The 22,576-nt window shown below is 37.4% G+C and overlaps 3 protein-coding genes across 4 annotated transcripts; all 3 read left to right on the top strand.

Moving 5' to 3' along the window:
* Positions 1–13: 13 nt before the first annotated feature.
* On the top strand, positions 14–5,829 carry LOC106165184 (gamma-aminobutyric acid type B receptor subunit 1-like). The gene is made up of 11 exons (XM_087013589.1): positions 14–82; positions 518–742; positions 884–1,120; positions 1,373–1,436; positions 1,615–1,704; positions 1,996–2,146; positions 2,639–2,867; positions 3,217–3,342; positions 3,606–3,745; positions 3,923–4,118; positions 4,335–5,829. Exons 1-11 carry the CDS (start codon positions 62–64, stop codon positions 4,557–4,559), a joined length of 1,704 nt encoding a protein of 567 aa, XP_086869715.1. The 5' UTR covers positions 14–61; the 3' UTR covers positions 4,560–5,829.
* An 889-nt stretch (positions 5,830–6,718) lies between these two features.
* On the top strand, positions 6,719–10,613 carry LOC106165220 (uncharacterized). The gene is made up of 2 exons (XM_013543330.2): positions 6,719–7,007; positions 9,537–10,613. The coding sequence occupies exons 1-2, from the start codon at positions 6,950–6,952 to the stop codon at positions 10,049–10,051; spliced, it is 573 nt and encodes a 190-aa protein (XP_013398784.2). The 5' UTR covers positions 6,719–6,949; the 3' UTR covers positions 10,052–10,613.
* Positions 10,614–12,421: 1,808 nt separating this feature from the next.
* Positions 12,422–21,062, top strand: LOC106165182 (tubulin monoglutamylase TTLL4). Of its 2 annotated transcripts, XM_087013457.1 has the most exons (14): positions 12,423–12,705; positions 13,068–13,271; positions 13,769–13,873; positions 14,353–14,438; positions 14,802–14,996; positions 15,700–15,782; positions 17,040–17,168; positions 17,496–17,606; positions 18,123–18,224; positions 18,408–18,542; positions 19,339–19,449; positions 19,882–19,990; positions 20,309–20,460; positions 20,677–21,062. In XM_087013457.1, exons 1-14 carry the CDS (start codon positions 12,645–12,647, stop codon positions 20,786–20,788), a joined length of 1,695 nt encoding a protein of 564 aa, XP_086869583.1. In that variant the 5' UTR covers positions 12,423–12,644; the 3' UTR covers positions 20,789–21,062. The 2 variants fall into 2 exon arrangements, with proteins under 2 accessions (XP_086869584.1, XP_086869583.1); XM_087013458.1 differs by lacking the exon at positions 17,496–17,606 and having other exon boundaries at positions 12,422–12,705.
* The last annotated feature ends 1,514 nt before the right edge of the window (positions 21,063–22,576 follow it).

The raw sequence follows: 22,576 nt of genomic DNA, 5'->3' as shown, positions 1-22,576 counted from the left end.
TGTGTTGTAGGAATCAGGGGCCAAAATCATCTTGCACCACTCCTCGGCTGACGGTATAGAAATGGTGGAAGTTTTCTGCCAGGTAATTAACTACGGCATATTCTGAGAGCACAGATCGTTTTTTTTTTTTTACTTCAAACGTTACTATAATACAACGTACATGCAAATGGATTATGAAAATACTTTGCCAGAAGAAGATCAAAGCCACTGTAAAGAGTAATAAAACCGCACTGGATTATTATCAAGTTCAAAGACGGACGGAGGCCTTGTTGAGTTAACATTGATGGGCACCTGATTTTTTTTTCTGTCGGAAAACGGAGGATGGTTCGATAAAGATAATTTAAAAGAATTTCAGAAAAGATATCTTGTAAATTGTATTCTAATCTATTTTCATATTAGTCAAAACTCTTAATTTGACATTCGATATTTAAATTTTTATTTAAAAGCTATAAAATAACGAACATAACGATGTATCAATGGCATCATACCTTATTTATCATCCTATATTTAATCCCAGGCTTATAAACACGGTCTGTACGGCAAGGACTACGTGTGGATATCAGCCATTCAAGAGGTTCGTAATTACTGGTCGCACTCCATGGAGCTGAGCGCCCTCAACTTTACCCGCTGTACCGTGGACGAGATCGTTACCGCCATGGAGTCTTCCTTCCAGACCTTCAGAATGGATGCATTTGAGGCCTACGAGCTAGAGCAACAGTTCCATATGGCGATTTCAGGACGGGTAAGCATGCTAGTAGCTTCCCTACTTTGACGTTGCCTACGGTGTGTCCTGATAATTGTTATACCAGTAATGTGCATGCTTATAGGAACAGTTATATGCTAGATGTTCAAGCTAATTTTATCAACAATGTGACCTTTTCAGGACCCCCATCGCATTTGGCAAGAGATGCAGGAGCAGTCATGGGCCCAGTACCCCTACATCAAGCCTCTCTACTTCCAAGTCGCTTATGATGCCGTGTGGGCCGCTGCCCTCGCTATAAACGGCTCTCTGGACAGAATTCCAAAGAGTGTGTTGGAAAATTTCACCTATGAAGATCTGGATTACGTCACAGAAATTCTCAATCAGGAACTGATGAAGCTAGAGTTCTTCGGGGCATCTGTAAGTACGCCGTTTGAGAGTAGGGATGTGGTATGCTGTTGTTGTGAAGCCATAGTTGTATTAGATTGCCTTAGTTGCGACAGTACAGTCTGTATGATTTATGTTTCAAATTTAGATTGTTTTTAAGCACGTACAACACTCAGACTTTTCTTGAGAAGTATTGGCGATGTGATTACGAAAGATTCATCATAATGTTATCTTTTTTCACTTCGAATTTTATCTCATTTCATTTGAACACACTTGTTGTTTTAGGGTCCGGTATCATTTTCCAAAGAAGGGAACCGTCTCAGTGTCATAGCGATAGAACAGATTTTTAGTAAGTAGTCGTCCTTAGTCTGCAACCCAGTGTGCAAAGTCAGAGACATGATTTCGAAGCTTTGGATATGAGTAAATGTTGCAATTATTGCGAAACGCTACATTTATTATGTTTAATATACACAGAAATAAATCAATCTTGAAATATGTTGAACAAATACTTTTTTTCTCATTTTAAGATGGCTCGGCAAAAGCTATTGGTATTTATGATCAGAAAACGCAAGACATCACGTGGTCTGTGGCAGCCAATCAGATATGGAGAGAGACAGGTAACATTGTAACCATCACATTATTTTGTCTTATACGGACATAATTTTGGTTTATAAGATTTATATTTTACATAAACGGTATTAACATGTATTGTCGATTTTCGAATGTAACATTTCTTATCTTTGATGATTCTCACTGCTTGTGTTATTGTCAGCAAATTAAGTTCCAACCTCAAAACTATCATATTTAACTCATCACGTTTAACACAATGTCGCACCAACTACATGTACAGTGGCATATAAAATAATATATTTTATACAAAAAAATGCCTTTTATATCGGTATATTTAGGTGGAAAAGCTCCTCTGGCCGGATACAGACAGGTGTACGAATCACGCCTAATCTCTGAGATTATACGGCTCACGTACTGCGTGGTGGCAGCGGTGGCCATTGTAGGCGCCATCTTGCTGATCCTGTTCACTATCTTCAAGTGGAAAACCAAGTAAGATATTTGTCCAAATAGAATTCCTATTGTGTCATGATGCTTTATTTAATTGAAAGACCATAAATATCGACAATAACTTGATCCTAGTGGATACAATGGTAATATGGCAGATTTGGTGGGGGGGGGGGGTGGGTGAGATCGCATTGGACCACACCCCTCTTTATAAACTTCGTATGTACCCTTTTTTTGCTCCACGGTAGGAATATAATAAAAACAAAAGATTACCGAAACACTTTTTGTCCCCTTTTCCTTCATATGAAAGTAAAATTGTCCTTGTCAACGCTTTAAATGCACCTTGTAAAGCGAGGGAAGCATCGTTTATTGTGTCTCTATTTTTCCATAATAAATCGCTGTTGTGCGGCAAAGATGTGAAATGTAGCAATGCAGTCTGGGGCAGGGTGTAAAGAAGGGGATGAGTTAATATGTGATCAACCCGTCTAAACAACAGTGATAAATGCCCGAAATGTTACAGGAATTTTCCATTTACAGACTTATCCAGAATTCTTGGCCAGTGATGAACATAACAATCGCTATTGGCTGTATCCTGATTGATATCAGCATCCTATTGGCTGGATTTGACGCTACGTCATCGAGGAACGCACAGAGCACGTGCCAGGGATCCACGTGGTTGTTCATCCTGGGCTTTACTCTATGTTATGGTACTATGCTGGTGAAGATGTGGGGTATCTTCAGGTTTTATAGGAATAACGTAGAATGGGTAAGTGCAAGGAGAATTGTTTCCCTGGTATTTTGATGTTCTGGTGGTAAGAACTGTTATAAAATAGCATACAAACGAAAGATTTATATTTCCTCTTTCACAAAGAGTATTTTAATCATAAAGCTACTAGAACGTATCTTCAAAATATAGACAATTTAGAATAAGGATGTAAATAAGGACTTTCTTCACATTACAAACATATTACTATCATAGACAATAGTTGCTTTCTTGCATTTTATGTATCAATTTAAGTATTCTCACATTATAAATCAATCTGGTTTTCTGCAGTTGTGTTGATAAACCTTGTCGCATACGGATGCCTCATTTCCAGATATTATCTGTATTCCAGGGTATTAAGGCTGAGCTTCGTCTGCTGACTGCTGTGGCCATTATGCTGTGCATCGACCTCCTGCTGCTGCTTCTCTGGCAACTGACAGATCCACTGCTTGTGTTTAGAGTTGAACTGGCGCCTGTGGTAAGCTTAGATGAAGGTTTTCTATTATCAGTCCATGAAGAGTAGAAATGCTTATCTAATTTCATAGCCGTCATCAGCGTTTTCACTTTGATCTACACCATTGCTACCGTGCTGCTGATGGTGGGCTATGGAATATTTTAAGAAATGTCCAGACTTTTGTCGCAAGCAGTCGAACTCAGACCAGTCAACCATCCTGATCTTGTGTCTAATTTATTCTAATTTACATCCCTAAAAATAAAATTCACATGGTTTCTGTATTACAGACCAATGAAGCTGAGGGCCTTGTGGTCATCCCAGTGCTGTTCCAGTGCACTTCATACGGCACAATGGGCTGGACCATTGCATTCTTCACATTTAAAGGACTCATGTTGCTGGTCTCTATCTGCCTCATATGGCCAGCTTGGTAAGGACGGATAACAGACAGACTTAGTTTTGTTTTCACGTTTGAAGTTTGTTTATCTATTTGTCCTTAAACTCATTTATTTAAACCCAAACTTTTATTTAACTTTTATTTTCTCTTTTGCACGCTCCATTCATTGATTCATTCATTTACGTTAGCTCCTCTCCCTTTTTTCTCTAGGGTGATGTCCATTCGTAACAGCATCGGTGACAGCAGCCATATTGGGCTGGCCATGGTGTGTGTTGTCTTAGCGGCCATAGTGGGCGTGCCCGTGTCCATATTAGTACAGGACCAGCCCACTGTGCGCTATGGCGTCATCGGCGGTTTTACTTTGATCTGCACCATTGCTATCGTGCTGCTGATTCTGGTACCAAAGGTAATGCCGTAGAGAGAGAGAGAGAGAGAGAGAGAGAGAGAGAGAGAAAGAGAGAGATTTTTAATTAAGTTAAGAAGCATTGGATTAGATTTGAATGACTTCACCCGCGTAAAAAGAAGGGCAATTGACTAATCTACTTGATACGATATCTACCGTTTTAAATAAATTAATGTTTTCAAGGACAAAATTTTAACAAACCAACAAATCATATTTCAGTTGATTGCCTACAGGAAGGGGGACATGGAACCCACTTTGCTGTCTCCAATGCGTCTCATCATTGACGAATTCGTTGAGGATCTGGACTCAGGCAAACATAACGCCAGCAACGAGTCCCGCGGTCAGGACGGCGAGATTGACGCCAGGGAGATGAACGTGGCGCACAATGTAGACCAGAACGAAATTAAAATTGAGAATGGCCACCATTCCAATGGGTATTTCTAGTCTCTCTGGGTGAAGGACAAGTGAAGGCCGCTCTAAGAATTGTACCCATCAGAATGTTCAGATGTTTACTTCTAAAAATGATGGAGCATTTTACAGAAGATGCGAAGACCTACATTTTTTTTATAAGTTTAACCAAAAGTTAATTTGTACTTCGATTTTAGATGAACCCAATGAATACATAATAATAGGTCCAGTACATATATCAAATAAGTGTAAATTGGCTTGAAACAAAAGAAATTTCTTTCTCTGTTATAAAATTGGTGCAATCTTTCATGTAACTGGACTACATGTACTAGTACAGCTGACTGATATTGGGTTTAAATAGACTAGCATTTTTGGTCTAAAAGTTTCTAAAAGTTCCACTCCTAGCTACAAATTTCATTCAGACCCTTACCCTTTGGAGAGTAACAGAAGTTGATGCCGGAGCTATTATGTACGTGTATATGCAGTCAAGTTCCGCAGAAAGCGACACATTAAGAATAAAAAGTCGGTGTATCTGACGACTTACTGCATCTTTTCCATGTGAAAGAGTATCCACAAATCTTGAGGTCGTCTGCTCGGCCACAGACAGCTGTGATGAAAATAATTCTGATAAATGTGACGCGATTTTTTTCTCATCTGTAAACAGAGCAAAATATGTCAGCAGTGCAGCAACCTCGAGGTAATATGTAATGTAAAAATAAAGAATCATCGGCATTGTATGTTGTAAATAAGATAAGAGAGTTATATTTGAAAGGTATCCCCGTTTAATGCCGTGCGTAAAAGGTAAAGGTAGACGTAATGGCTTAATGTAATCAGTACGAGAGATATTTGGTATGTGAGGTTGTCTTTTATATTTACAAATAGCATGCTGAACAGGAGTAAAGATGACAACCTTTTCACCATTTTTGTAATAAGACAAGACAACCTTTATGTTGCACATGCGTTGACTCTTCTAAAGGGAGCTGGTTAGGTAATAATACAGATATCTGTTAATCGTAACACATATGAGATAATGAGACTAGCATTCAGTGGATTCAAATATAAAACGAGATGGGTGTTTCATATTCACTTGAATGACGTGACGCAATGAACAAAACATGTTTAGTCAATAAGACTGAGATTGAAGTTACATGTATATACGGATATTACTACGTGTAAATGCGACGCCTCACTTGGGATAATCTTTTTCAAATATAATAATATGTAACTAAATATGTTACTGCTGATACGGCTATGGTTTGTATAAAAAATACACTTTTGTAAATAAAGTTATATCAATGGCGACCAAGTGCATGTTTTTAGTTTTATATTGATGTTTTCCTTTCTCCTTCTTTTCATTCCGTATTTTATTTGTTCCTTCTCTTCTGCGGGTCTTTATTCAGTTAGATTAGGCTCTTATTCTGTTAGCATCACATTACCATTAACGTCTTCGTTTTATACTCTGCGATAATGCAGAAAAAAAAAAAAAAAAAAAACGACTGCAACATTCTTAACATTATAACAGATTTATCATAGTCGAGCACTGCGTACACAGCTTACTTGTAAAGGCTGGTAATTTTCAGGACATTTTGTGGTGCCTGTTTCCATCCAAGTTGAGCCGACATAACTGTGCGACCTAGAGAAGCAGTCGTGAATTTAATATGCAACTATGAAACTATGTAATACCGGTAAGTTCACATGTATTTTTAAACGGTATCTCGATTATTTGTTCAATTATTTATTTATTTGGTAAAATACATTGTTTACAATATAACTATTGCATATACATGTGAAAAACATTCTATAGCAACGAAAATATGTAGGCCTGAAACAGTGTGTAACTTGGAAATGTGAATAGCAGTCAGTCACAGAGCTGACACGGTTTCTTATTTTTAAAAATGAATTTAAAATTCCTGGCTTGAATGACTTTTTTTTTCTCATTAATCAATACAGAATGCAGATTGAAACAGATGACGGCTTTTTGCGCAATTTGAATTATAATGTGTCACATATGTTATGCAACGTAATGTTGGTGAAAATTTATTGCGATAAATGATACTTAACTTTGCATTAGCTCAAACATTTCATTAAATTAACGTCATAATTATTCAATCAAGCAGTGACGTGAGAGCACTGACCTACCAGTCTGTTACAAATCAGCTGCATTGGGCATGAACCAAGTAACAAAAGACCGGCCGCCATCTTGTTAACTCCGCATCACGCCCTACGACAGAGCTGCGCCAGCTGGCGCAAAAAAAATAAAGAAAACTCGACTGATTTATAGAAAAGCTCTGTTCTCAAATTGGCGATCAGCCATCCAGTAGAACAGTCATACTTAACTGACTAAGACAGGAGCACCTCCGTAACTTTGATCATCTTTCATGAGAAGAGAGCAGATCTAAACATTTGAAGAATATCACAAGGCCAAGATGATATCTGTCGTAGCTGACATCCTATATTTGTTTGCTGCCATAGCCTTTGTTAACGGTTAGTACACAAAGAGGTTTTTTGTCTATATTGTGTCATTTTGGGCACATGTATTTCATAACCAATTTTGCATTGCTGGCTTCAATCGTGAAGTTATAGCGTACGTGTTTTAACTAGAATAACAATATTTTGTTAAGAGTGTCACTTTGTATTATAAGAATATTGCATGTATGATTAATGGATCCGAATTTATAGACGGACACGTTTTATATCATGTTGTTTCAATTTTCATCAACGGTTTTGTGATTTTAAATCGGTTTTCACATCGACTTATAGAAAATGTTAAATACGACAAAGCTGCCATGCTTTACAGATTTTTCTTGACATATGATTGGATGGAATAATTTAGCAACCAGAAACCTACAATTACGGCAGACAACAAAGAAAATGAAAATACATCTAGCCCACCTCTCTCTGACATATATTGCATAGTAACTTATTGGTAGAGTTATAGTACATTCTGTTTCACTGGAGGTTCACATAACAATCATCAAGTCTACACTACTGGTGGAACCCAAAATCTATCCTAGGTCTATATTAAAAAATATCACAAACAAAAACCCATCTGGGAAGTTTGCACTGGTCGCAAAAAAGGGGTTGTTTTCTATTACATTTTTAATCGTCCCAGGTGTCCAGTATTTTTTTAATTATTTATTTATTCATTTATTCAAAGGAAAAAGGATAATGCGTTTTTTAAATAGTCATTTGGGAAATATTACAAAATAAGTTAGATGCTTTGTCATTTTTTGTGGAACGAAATATGACCTACACCAAGAATTTGAGACCTACGAAAAATAAATAAATAAATAAATAAACATATAAATAAATAAATAAATAAATAAATAAATAAATAAATAACAATGAAGGAAGACCTTTTGTTACAAATTATCATTATAATAATCATCAGCGTGAACATATCCAAAAAAAAAATAAACGACTATTAATCACACTCGCGGCGGGGACCTGGAATCACTACATAAAGGTCTAAAGTCATTTTCATGACTTTCATTAAGGTAGCGTAGCGATTATTTTGTTGTTGTTTGCATTCCAGAATGCCTTAGCAATCATTTATGAGGGTAGGGGGTTCAGAGGTTTCAGAACAAAGCCCTGTACCTGTACAGGTATAGCAGCACAGGCAAATCAAAGCAGGTGCCTATACATGTACATGCTACCCGAGCTACAGTACGTTATCAGCAGGATAATCTGAGACCGGAAACAGTTTGATTGACGTTTCTAGACAACTAAATAACATGGGGGGGGGGGGGTACTGTCTAGTAGGGGTGCTTTTCACTACGTCATGGAAAACCGCTATTTTGGTGACATCTGTACGTCTATCATGACGTCAGTGAGTTTATTTAAAGATTCCCAACAGTCCGTGAATAAATATGGCTTACGCCAAACTTTTCTTTATTGTTGGTCTGCTGTAAGCTGTCCTGCTGTGAACACGTCCCGTATAAGCAGCCGTTGTAAACATATGTGACATTAGAGTGAGGCAAAGGCACCTTGAAATGTTGGAGTATTCCCAGCTGTCGCCATGCAGACTTAGCATAGTGATGGTGCATCTCACGATGTAACATATGGGTTGGATTTAAACATAACTGTCATAAACCTCTTTTTTTGTGTAGTCAAAACATGGCGATTTCTTATGACCTGGTCTGACCTTACACCGTAACTAAAATTTTAGTTACCAGAAATCTCTGGTATTTGACGGAACAAAGCCTTCAATACTATTGCCAGGGGATTCTGTTTCATAAAAATCTTAAATTTTAGTTTAGTCTCCTAAGTATTAGTCAATTATCGATAGCAGTCTAAACACAATAAAAAATAAAAAGAAAAAAAAAAAAGAAAAGAAAAACTCTTCAAAAATAAGTGGATAGTTTTTAAAGGTGTTTCATGGCTTGACATAATGTCGTCTTGCTGTCCCAAATGGACATTTGGTTAAAGAAGAACAAAGTACGGTTAAAACGTAATTGGATATATTTACTTCTTTAGTCCAATACAATTCAAGATCTAGGTACAGGTAGCAGTAGAATGGTAGCTAATTGTCTTGGAGCATACATACTGTAGCTATGTGACGACCATAAATTATAAAGAAACGCAGCGTAGGGGGCTCGCAACAAAATGTGTAAAACAATGAAGTTGGCTGCAGTTTATTTTCTTTTCCGCAACTTGGATGTGGCTATTTAAGGCCAGCAAGATCACCGTCTACACGTTATTGTCAGTACGGTGCAAAATAATACAATATATATGGCTCTTTAAAAAATCTACTTACCTCATGGGTACAGTACATCGGTGTCATACTAAAATAACCAATTCTAAACCAAAACGTTTCTCGGAAAAACACATGTATATTCAAATATAGAATCCCGTTTTTGATTAACAGTGCATAGATATAGAAACGAAATATGATAACCATCTTACCACAGTTTTGACAAAATTGTCCACCATTTTATCGCGTGTATTTTACATCTAGTTAATCTATTTGAATGCTCTTAACAAAACAAAATTTTATAATTTTCATTTATCCAGCGCTGCCATTCAAAGACCAGTCCTACTCGTATCAAGAAGAGGCATACCCGGACGGCTATGGAGAGCACGGCTTTGAGCCCAAAGTCGAATACCCCAAAGCAATACGAGGACCGTGTGTCAACGCCCGCGACAACGGCAACGTTGAGATCTTCGCTCCAGACCCGTGTGCGTATTTGGAGTGCGTGTACACGGCGCACGACAAAGTTGGCTTCCAGTTAAGACGCTGCCCGCCCGGGACGAGATTTAACGTGAGCAGTCTGATGTGTGACATGTTTGATAATGGATGTAATATGGTCACTCACGCCCCCGTCTACCCCCCACAAGAATACGTGCATAAGGACGGTGCTGACAGTGATGTTGGATATCAAAATAACCGTGACATCATTCCGCATGGTCACGTGATAGAGCCCACTGAAGAGCCGTCAGGTTATGACGCTTTGCCCAAAAGAAATTCATTGCCGGAACATTTTAACGACTTGTCGGTTCTCAAAAGTGTTTATGATATAGAAAAATAAGATATGCACTTCAAAATGCAGTTTGATACAAAACTTATAATGTTTTAAGACACTCTGTCCGTGGGATAGTAGACCTTATTCTTGCAATAGTAAAAACTATTACGACAAATAATTTGCCTGTTCTTCGAAGGAACTAAATACTCATTCATAACATCTGAATATGCAATGAGAAATGGAAGTGAGAACATCACAGGATACTTAAGAGCGGTAAATGCTATAATGTAATCCCCGACTTTTTTATTCAGAAACACAGCATATTATTGCTAGCTTCTATGGCAAGCGTGTTACGTGCGTGCGTGTCCAGGAATGTTTTTTTAAAATTTATTTTATGTAGAAGAAATCAAACTTACCAAGTGAATGGACCAAACTATACATACTGACAATCATATCAATTAAGCAATGGATAGTATTATTGATATAATTTATCAGAAAACTAGATGTCAATTTGAATATTAATAATTATAATAAAAATAATTTACTTGAAAATAATGACAAAATATTTCATTTTTCTTCGCTTAAAAGTTCTTAAAGACTCTTAGGCGGGGATGGTCATTGATCTCATCACTGTACTAGCTACGCAACAGATCAAACTTGAATTAAGTCAATACTTAGGAAAGCTCCGTGTCAGCTTCTCAAACAAGGCCTCTTGTACATCAGGAACATCTACATGTACGTTGACGATAAGCCCATGTTCTGGGACTGGCGTTGGTTGGGCTGAAATATACAATTTGTACGGCACTCGGGCTTTCGTTTGCAATTGCAGATGTACACATGTACTGCCAATCTGGCCCTCTCTGTGACAAGGTAGAAAGTCACCATTTGATCATTAGTGTGTATAAAAAGGTTCTGTGGCTCCGTGGTAACACCGGTGATTTAGACAGCCGATCGTTGGTACACGGGTTCGAATCCTAAGAGGTTGGTTGTATTCTTTTACCTAAAAATAATTTTTGAAAATTGCTCTTGTTCACTATAAGAGGAAACTTGTACGTACGGAGGGTGGGTGGGTCACTCACGGTGCAGTCGGTAGCGTGCAAGGATGTAAAAAAACATCACATCAAGCAATCACCAACCATAGTAACGCAAGGTCACGAGTTCGAGTCCCGGATGAGACAAGTCAGTTCAACACAACAACGAGCTGGCCACGGAAGCGACCAGTCGGGAAAACGAGAGCAGCCTCTCGTGGGTACCAGCAAATTTACCTTTTGCAGAAAATATTGGAAAAGTTTATAATAAGTGATCCATTTCAAAATAACTTATTGCTGCCAATTATGATAAAGTTTGCGTTGTCATAAATATTTCATTTCTCTTCAATTTAAAGTCCTTAAATGACTCTTAGGCGGGGATGGTCATTGCCCTCATCTCTTCACTAGCTACGCAACAGATCAAACTTGAAATAAGTCAGTACCTAACCCGCGGCCGGGATGGCGCATTCCATGTCATACTGCCCTTTCAACGAAAAGTGCTGTCCTCTTGGGACGATTATCAGCGAGGAAACTATTTTTTTTAAGTCACGTCGCCACTATTTGTTTACCTTATCACATATTTTGTATTTTATGCCCTCCCCATTGGGCCCTGCCTACCAAGACTATTCATATGGTCATGTAGAGCCGGGGACAACAGCCGCCCTTTGAAATGGCAGACTACTCAAATCTAAAACCACCAAGGCGTGAAGCGCTTTGACTCTCACCGTGCCCTAGAACGTCACAGGCGAAGTCGAACGTAAACTAGGTGTAAAACAAAATGAAAATAAAAGCATCTGAAATCATCTAACTGGGAACGTTCTGGGCAGGCTCATCAATAAAAGTGACAAAATTTGAATTGATTCCTTAGCTTTCCGGTATAGCACCAAGTCATGCAAGCTGTACACCGCGTTCAGCATAAAAGAAATGGAATCTTCTCCTCGGAATTATTTCCCAAATATGTTTTTTGCAAAATTTACTTCCTGGGAATTACTTGAATGGAAAACACACAATCTTATAAACATAAAAAAATTAAATGATTTCCTCATTTTATGGTGTTGGATGGTCATTGAGCCTACATCCTATATACGAGGTAAAATAGTAGGCCACAGTGCTGGCAAAGGTGTTTCCGTGGCGTCCACCCGAACGCAACAAGCGTGTACATGTATTTCCCATGCGACCCTTAAGCTCGCAATCCATTTACTGAGATACATATCGGGCTGATTTCTATCCCTGTAATTTTCCCGTGTGTCGTTTACATGCTGTGAATGTTATTTAAATATGGTATGTAGTGGTATCAAAATGTAGTTAGAATTGACTCAGGTGAACAGCCTGTCCAATACATAACATATAGTTGGCTCCGTTGAGTGTACACATATATTAAAGTTGACAGCAGACTTATTAGATGCATTTAAGTTCGTTGCAGCTTGGTTTGTAATATCACACTAATTACAGGCTTCCCTCCCTACTCCCGTATCAACGTTGTATGCATGTGCAGCCGTGCGACATTTCTTTCTGATAAAACAGTATATTAAGCCAGGTACACAAGTAACGCAAGTAACAATAACGCAAGTAACGCAATATCGAAGGTTAGAAACATTGAGTCGACCTAGACGAAGAAGACCAGAAATATCATGGATTATGTAATTTGTGTAACTGTCACATTGGTTTTATCCACCAGTACAAGTGCCTCAGGTACGTTTCCTGCACAGGTTTTATTGTTACTGATAATTTTATTTGTATTACAGGCCCGTAGCCAGCAATTTCAGAGGGGGTTTGTTTTCTGAAAAAGTGGACCTTTTACCTCAAAATCCTCAAGTACATAGGTTAAATTTTACCCAGAGTGGACCTTTTCCAGCAGAAAGGGTGGTTCTTTCGAACCCCCCGAACCCACCTGGCTACGGGCCTGTATTAAAATATATCCGACACTATTAATTTAGTTACCGGTCTTCCGCGTACCACTAGGTAGTGCGCTGCAGACTTACTTACACTGTGTTTCTGTTATGCATCAAAGCGATAAAAACAACACAACTAAATATGTATTATTTTCTTACAAGGTGAAAGAGCAACCATAATAGAGAACAGCTGTCCAGTCAAGGCAAATTCGGGTCGAGGGTCATCGGAGCGGTTAGCTGACTGTCCTCCAAGCCCTCATATTGCAGAAAACATTCAAGTCGAGAACACCGTATTACCCGCTTTGACGCCTAGTTTATTTTCAAACGTGCCGCCAACGATTAACTTTGTAAGGCCTGATCAACAAGGTAAGAGGTATTTTTGTAAAATAATCCCAAAATTGTCTTTCTCTTTCTTCAGTTTTACAGAGACATGATTTGTCAATACGGTGAATTAATTCCCTGTAGTTGGTGTAATACATTTACCGTGTCCAAGTGTGACTGATACATGTACATGTTTATAAGGACTTGAAAAATTATACTATTTGAATATTATTTCCTTTTTTGGAGATTGCTAAAGAGTTGTTCTATCAAAACAATAGGAGAGAGAGAGAGAGAGAGAGAGAGAGAGATGATTGCAAGGGGAAAAATGCTTTTGTTGAATTCTTTCGGTGAAATTTTAAGCAAGCGTGAGATCGGTTTTACATGTATGAATAGCAGTGAACCCAAATATCGAGAGATTGTTCCGAATTTTAGTAGAATTTTGACCTCAGTACGTGAGACAAAGAAAAAAGAAAAACTGCACATACTCTGCATGAATAACCGTCACACTAAGTTAACATTATCATCTGTGTCTTATGTTTCAGTGGAGAAACTTCCCCAAACAATACGAGAGCGTTTGAAGTATTATGCTAGCCCATCTTCACCTGTTACAACGTACGCCTCTCTGTCTGGATTCACCCCAACTCAAAGTGCGATATCACTTTACGTCAATTCATTTGATTAGACACTGTTCAATGGCAAGCAGATAGTTCTTATGCAAATGCTCTGCATTCATTGTTGCAGTATTTTCACAGCACAGAAAAGACTGTTTCCTTGTAACAGCAATCTGCTCACGGTTTATTTAGGATATGTTTAGAGAGATCTACAGTCAAGCGTTACAGCTTTCATAAATGAAATGTATTTTTATGTTTAAGTTGCCAATTGCTAATTGAAAATGAGTTGTATGTTTTGTTAATTATTTTTATAAGTTTATTTACCCAATGTGTTTTGACCTATCTGTTATAAACATTGTCTTTTTAATTGTAGTATTGCTAATACTAATACATGTACATCTTTGTAATAACAATTGTGTATCTCTCAAGCGACTTTATAATTTATTCAATTACTACCGATTTTATCTATTTTACTTAATGTTTTATTTGCCTGTATTTTAACCCTTTGGTTTTAGATGTGTACGAATATACAATATTTTACGGTCTACCCTATCAAATCAACAATGCGAGGGACTATCTGTCGGTCCTTCCGTACCAAAAGGTAAGAAAAAAACAACTATTCGACATTTTTTACAGTTTACTCAATAACTTCCGTATTTCGGGTTTCTTTTTGTAGATAACAGTTGTAGATCTTATTTATGAAGACAAACTGCAGGCCACTGTTTATATACCACATAAAATGGATGTTATGTCACTGAACCTTTAGTTGACTCAGATTTCAATGCTGTATTACGGAAGTGTTATTATATTTATTGACTGTAAATAAACTGTCTGAGTAATAAGATATCCGTTTCAAATCCAAGAGTATCTTCAGAAAGTGAAATTCATTTCAAACGCACGTGCCTAAAAGACCTTTAACATTAAAAATATTGGAAGTATGGTTGTATATGGATTCCCTCTTCAGTTCAACCACATCCCAGACAGTTGGGCCTTGGGTTGCAAGGATCAACTTGGGCGTAATCTTCAAAGGTTCAAAGCAAAATACGGCGAGGACGAATATGGGTTCTTCCCAGAGACGTTTGTTTTACCAGAAGACGAGGATGCTCTGAAAAGAGAATGGGATGCCAGTGGCAAAGACCGGACCTGGATCCTGAAACCGGTTTGTAAACATATAGACATAGATATTTATGAATATATCTTTGCTTTAGATAGACTGCCCAATGTTTAAACTTGAACATTCATTTTACTTGGTTCTAGCACAATGATAGGATAAAAGAACACGGGGAAAATGCAACTTTTTAAGTCTGAAGGACCGGTATGTCCACGAACGGGGTGGTAGAGCCCACGTCTTTTCGCTCCAGAAGCGGACATCTGATCACAATGTAATCCGATCAAGGAGGCTTGATACTTTCATCAAAAATAATTCATATATTAAGTGAGCAAAACCAAATATCAGTATGAATTGTGACAGTAGCCTATGGTTGTATTGTTCATCATAGCCCAAATGAGGGTCTGTATACAGCCGTGTAAAGGTGTACTTCTGAAATTGCTTCAACTGGTTGAAAGCTAATGTGGATTTTGAAATTCAAACTGGTGTTGTGCAGACATGCTTTTATCATTAGTGCTTAGATAGAAGACGAAAGTAGGTTCAAGTAAAACGATAATTGCTGCTTTGCAAAGTTAGCAAGACGTCCGTCCGTCCGGTAAACGTGGAACACGTTTTGGGAGTGGCTGTTCTGGGGGAAACCCCGAGAATACTGCGGTGTTGATTCATTCAAATGTTTTTTTTTTTTGGCGAAAAAGACGCTTTAAATTTGAGATAATGGTTTGTTTTAATTGGATTATTTCTTTTCTTTATATAGCCATGCACATTTGGGGGAAATGGGATTACAGTAGTACAGGACTGGAAACAGGTTCCCAAAAAGGAACTCATCGTTGTTCAAAAGTAAGGTTCAACTTCATTTAAACAAGTAATTAAAAATGTATGCAATAATGGTTGTTTTGCTCATTGTTGAAAATGAATAGAAAGTACCTCTTGATGCTTGTGATTTGACGTTATGTTGTTTGTAGTGATTTATTATATTGGGAAGAAATGTGCTCTTTCTATCTCGTATCGTTGCTTGCAAATATTAACCCATGATTGGGCCTACAGCTACCATTAGGTGTGTTAATTTAAGAGTGAAAACGCTCGGGTTGGAAGCCGGGGGGGGGGGGGGGGGAATATATAATAAAAAGAAAAAAGAACATCAGCTATTTTGCCCCGACCGGTTTCATTCTTTCTTCAGGGGTTTTTGTTTATTTGTTACTAGGTGATGTCATAAAGGTTAAAATGTGACGTCTGTAACAATGGGTGTTTAATTGTTGCTTTTACCAATACTATTATCTATTCAATGTAGGTTTATACTTATTAATGAATAGATTTTCTTTCGTTTCCCTTTCTGTTTGGGTTGTTTCCCTAGTGAATTTATAAAATGGGAATACCGTAAAGTCCTTGTTTTTGTTCATAGAGCATTCCCTAATGTGTCCACTCACAGACGTGCACTGATATTTAGGTTGTCTTATTTGTTGTCTGTGAACGGTCATTCTATGTCGGAGAGTGTCTCCAGTTTGTCCTATATAGTTCTCACCGCATCCACTGCAAGTTAATACATAAATTAAATTTGAGCTAGTGCAAGTGAATGGGTGTTTAATTCTAAATGTAAGGCCATTTTTAAATGTTAGATGGCTCCCTAGCTCAAATTTAATTTATGTATTAACTTGCAGTAGCAAATAAACAAAAAACCCTGAAGAAAGAATGAAACCGGTCGGGGCAAAATAGCTGATGTTCTTTTTTCTTTTTGTCATATATGATATATACTCGTACAGGAAAAACACTTCTACTTTTAATATATATACCAAAACAAACGTTGAACACCTGATTCCTTCTAATTCTGTTACCTGGCCGTTCCTATATTCTTGATAACATAAAGCTTTAGTCAAAAGTAGAATACTTAATTGCTTATGGAATCAAAATCAAATACATTTTGTCAGCGTACACCCTATCTTATGGAATTAGTATTTGTGCATTTCATGAGCCATCTTAAGTAGCCTCATACCTATATTTTAATGTATAATGAATACAGTTAAATATATAGAAAATATGGAAATCGCCAGTATATTTGTTCCTGTAATATATATTTAACTCTAACGTAATTCTCGCCAGGTATATATCCAATCCACTCTTAGTCAACGGATCCAAGATAGATTTAAGGGTGTACGTCGAGGTCACCAGTATTAACCCTCTTCGAATATATGTCAACCCGGAGGGCATTGTAAGGATATCGGTTGAAAAGTGAGTGTATTTATCCCTTTTTTTTTTTTTTTTGCTATTTACACCCTTTTGTGTCAAGTTCAAACTTAACAAAAAGACATGGCGGATAGGTTTGTTTAATAAAATTTGCATATTCGTATTTGATGGGAATGCATGTACATGTATCTTGCTTTTATATACTAGGTTTTGGTCTAGGTAAGATATTTCACTGCCAGACCAAGTACTTTATCCCTGCAGAGTGCCAAGAGAGAGGGAGACAGCCATTAAGGCCTGATGCACGAGGTCCGTAGGCGATCACGGTGTCGTTCTTTCTTTCTTTTTTCACATGTTTATTTGTTTGTTGCACAGGTACACTATGAAAGATCTTAATAACAGGGCAATACATCTGACAAACGAAAACGTCAATTCAAAGAACTCGGTATACTACATAGATGAAAAAATGGTAGAAGGATATCGACGGTAAATATGCTTAGAACGGCCCAATTTAAGAACATGGTTGAAGTTCGTAATAGGGCATATATGTTACTGTGTCATACCTTGTAAGCTACTTAAGTAGATTATAGTGAATCGTACATGCACCGGTATATTCTAGCATTCGTTACAAGCGTTTCAAGGATAGTTTAGAATGCAGTGTTTAAATTACTCGGGGTACATGTTTATAGATGTGTGCTTCTGGAAAAAGTCTTTCAAAGAAATTAAACTCAAATGTTACGTTACATATTTGAGCGCGTCGATGTGCCTGAGGCTGATGCGTGCAGCTGAAAGACAGCTAAGCCCAGACATTTTTTTTTTTTGGGGGGGGGGGGGGGCACAAAGCCCCCTTGTACAGGGTACTTTCGCAGGGGAGTGCCCGTCGAATCTTCTTTGTTTACCTTATTTTTCTAATGTATTATTTTGTTACATTGGATTACCATGTCTAATAACACGTCCTTTTCAATATTGATACAAATTAAAATAAGCTTCTTTCTACTTTAGATCGTTAACGTGGTTTTGGGACTACTTAAAAGAGAACCATGGAGTGGAACGCGAACCTATTTGGGACAGAATCAAAGACCTTGTCATCAAAACTATTCTGAGGTAACATATTATTATCATTGTTATTATTATAGATAGAAGGACTACGTGTCATAGGGTCTTCTTATTTATGCGCTTCGGTTGTATTCATCACTTATTTTGATACATACAATTCTTACCTTAGCATTTAGTTAACAAATCTTTGTCGTCTAATATATATACACTGTACCTGTCACTTTATTTTAGCGGGGAGGATACAATGCAAAGGAGTACCCAACACTTTATTAGGAACCGGTACAGCGTGCATGAATTATTTGCCTTTGATATTCTTCTCGATGAAGACATGAAACCGTGGGTTATGGAAGTTAATGTATCACCCAGGTAAGTGATATACACTTTAGGATATAGTGAGCTAGACTACTTTACTTATTCCATCATTTCATAATTTCAAAGATGATCCAATGGCATGGGGAAATAACAGAACACCCTTTATATCGAATGTACCCGCGCACGTTACTTTCGTTTTAAGTTTATTTAGTAGCTGAGCAAAGTATACAGGTTGTAACTCATAAGACCCTGCAACATTTGAAGTACCTAAGCACGCGATAACATCATTATCATAATAAGAACATGTGTAGAAACAACACTTTCAAATGCCTGATGTGTGTTTCATAATATTTTATTCCCTGTCGGGGGGGGGGGGGTTGTCTTTTCAAATTATGTGTGCATTTTGTATTGAGTCTTAGCGTGTGGAAAAATTACCTGTAAAATGTTGTTATTTGGTAACAATTATACTAAATATTGGACTAGAAAAAGTCGCATTTTTTCTAAAACGGGCCCACGACGTTCTCAATATACCATTATGTTTATTTATATCTTTTTAAAAATCAATATCTGTACGCCTACTGCCACAGGGAGTATCTTTGTTTGTATACATAAATTAAGACAGAAATTACGTACATTCAGGTACGTCCGAACTCAAAGAGAATGGTGTCAGCGACCAAAATTATCATATTTTTCTCAAATAATGAGCATCTCAAAACGACCCAGCTTAATTGATAATACTTCACCCTTTCATGAAAATGCGCGGCCAACGTGCTTGATCGATACATATATTTTAGAATTTTGTACTGGGTTGATTCTACGGACTTTCTTAATACATATTTTATTATTTTAGGTTCGATAAGAACATAGTTGTTAAGTTGATGGATCCCTTGCTGACGTCTATGTTAAACCTAGCTGGTATTCAGATCCCAGCTGTAGACATGTTGCCAAAACTGAAACACAGGTAACAGCCTTCGTTTTATCAAACGGCTTTAGAAAGCTATTTAGGGCTAATTAAACAATCTTGTCGAACTTCCCCAAAAATATAAGTAAATGCACCATTTTATTTAGAACTATTATATAGTACAGGTATCTGCGGTTTTTATTTATTTACTTTGAAAATTAAACGTTTAAAAAACATGCGATGGAATTTCCAAACTGTTCGTTGCAAACCCCATTCCGTTGCCTTACTTGTTTTGAGGCAAACGGTTGGGCCTCAGTTTTAATTGATTGGACTTGCACGATCATTGTACACGTGTTTTTACGGGATTAGCATTGCACTATAGGCAAAACAGTTGGAGAACGCCATGGTATGTCATTCTTCTGACAAATTTCACTTAACTAATTACCGTCTACATGCAGGTAATTGTTTTGCAACTTCACATTTTTACATAAGCCCAGAGACAGTTCCCAAAGACCTTCTCATGGACCGTAGACTGTGGACACAACAGCTGACTGAGGAAGAAAAGGAAAAACATCAGACATACACGACCATCAAAGATGAGGTGAGTTAATTTGCTCGCATATATATATTGTTTCTTTGCAATAAAACCCTTAAGCAAGTGACGAGGCGTCTTAATCATGGTATTCAATTCATTTTAGACAACACATGTATTTTGCAGTGTGACTGTATAATCCAAGGGCGCGCCATTTCTTGGCGAAAATATTTACGGTCCAAGCTATGGTTGCTTTAACATGGATAATTCTGAATAAGCGAATCAGGTCAGTGGTGCCTACATATTGTATATTTTTGTATAATTGTGACTTACCTTATTTTTTGCTTGTTATGGAATTACCAGTAACAGTTATCATCACAATTGCAGATGACCCTACCTACAATACTGGATACACTCACACCCGATGATATCCGAATGTTGATTGAAACAATGGACGACAACAACCGAAGAGGACAATTCGAAAGGATATTCCCAACACCAGAGACTAGGATATATCACAAATTCTTTGAGCGGCCAAGGTAATTACATGGAATTCCCAACAGTAGTTTTTTTTCATCATGCTTGGTAGTTGATATAATGTTAAGTAGCATCTGGATATGGAAGCGGCACGTGACATGACTGACGTGTAGTGTAGGTGCTTCTTCTGATTAACATAATTATGAATCCATTTTTATGTTCCATTTTTCAAAGTTGTCGATACCACAAAATAGTGATTTTTAATTTATTTTTTCTAGATATTACAATATCCTACTCGACCAGTGGATTCAACGCTACGATCAAAACGAAGAGGAGGGAATACAAATTTTAGAGTCGTACTGTCGGGAGGAAAAACATCTTCAGCCTTAACGATCCAAGTGACAATAGTATTGCCATTAGCTCTATCCCACAATCAATGTATATACATTTAGGATTAAATCACTTTTACAGCTTTATCATGGTAACAGCATCTAAATGTTTCAATGCGAAATAGAAATAACAATGCTGGTTTGTGCTCGCCTGTGCATTTATGCCATTCAAATCGATTTGGTTACTGATAGTATTGTAAATGGGATTTATCTTATACAAGGGGATAAATGTAATAATAATAATAATAACAATAATAATAATAACTAAAAAAGAACTCCGAGAGCGCAGACCTCCGCCAAGGCAGCGATTTTTATTGTTATTGATTATTGATTGATTATTGATCCGGACCACCACCAAAAACTAATCATCTCTTCCTTGGCCCACTTCTGACAGTTCCTGAAAATTTCATCAAAATCGGTCCATAATTTTTTTAGTTATGTTGATGATTGATTTTTGATGATTGATTTTTGATTATTGATTGATTATTGATCTGTATCATCACCAAAAACGTAACTCTTCTAAGTTTACCCATTTCTGACCTACCCTGAAAATTTCATCAAAATCGGTCCAATACTTTTTGAGTTATGTTGATGATTGTTTTTTGATTATTGATTATTGATTGATTATTGATCCGGATCACCACCAAATGCTAAACACTTCTTAGTGAACCCATTTCCGACCTACCCTGAAAATTTCATCAAAACTGGTCCATATGTTATGTTGATGACAAACAAGCAAACAAACAGACAGACAAACAAACAGGGGTGAAAACTTAACCTCCTTGGCGGAGTAATAATTAGACAGCTAAATATATAAATTTTAACTGAGCCAAGGTGATTCGAGAAGGACGCAAGGGCATACAAAGCCGTTTAATACACCTTGAAGGAAGTAGATTGACAAGATACATGTATAATGAAGTTAGCATTAGAAAACTTAATTAGGTCATTTGACGTGGACTATTTTAATGATCTAGATGGTTTTACTATTGAGAGGAAGACTAAAATGTGTGCAGTAAAGAAATAAAGAGCACTGACAAAAGTTGACACAAATCCCCCCAATATTCGTACTCGAACACACAGAGAGAGAGAGAGAGAGAGAGAGAGAGAGAGAGAGGGAGGTACGTACTGTATACTTGCCTCTGGCCCTAATAAAGAGTATTGGATGTAAAAGAGGAGCTGTAGAAATAAGCATTAACATACAATCGACAAGCAATAGAATGCAATTACAATGCATTGGATCTGGCGACGTCTTTTTCCAGATGCTATTGATCAATATCATTTGATATCATAGAATGTATACAGGATGACTGCAAAGGTAGTCATCTTATCTGTGGTATAATATTATACACAGTTCCTGCAACCGGGTCCACGTGCAAACCAGCCGAAAATCGCTTTCACCTTTTTTTCTATACAACTCTGCGACTCGTACATGTAAATCATGAAACATGTACCGCAATTGTTATTATAGGCTATCAGACTGGGTGATGTCTACAGATACCGATAGCATTTCCCGTGTGCCGTTTATATGCAGTAGTATGATTTACAGGTGCTATAAAGTGACTGTTAATAGAATAATTAACGCTGTTTATCTGTCTTCCAAACCAATTAAAAGATAGCCAGTGAATATAGCCGCCGTCTTTGGGCCTGGATAATAGGTCAGTTAACGTTGTTAATTGACTCAAGTGAGCAATCTGTCCTAAACCCAACACCGCGGTTATCCAGCCGAGAGCAAATATATATTCAAGAGTAAAGACTTATCAGATGCGTTTTGTTTCCACTCACCTTAATT

This window comes from Lingula anatina, chromosome 5 (assembly GCF_051362555.1).
Source record: "Lingula anatina isolate TDL-2025a chromosome 5, LinAna3.0, whole genome shotgun sequence".
Lineage (NCBI taxonomy): Eukaryota > Metazoa > Brachiopoda > Lingulata > Lingulida > Lingulidae > Lingula > Lingula anatina.
The sequence above is the reverse complement of the archived record's forward strand: the minus strand, read 5'-3'. Positions and strand labels throughout refer to the sequence as shown.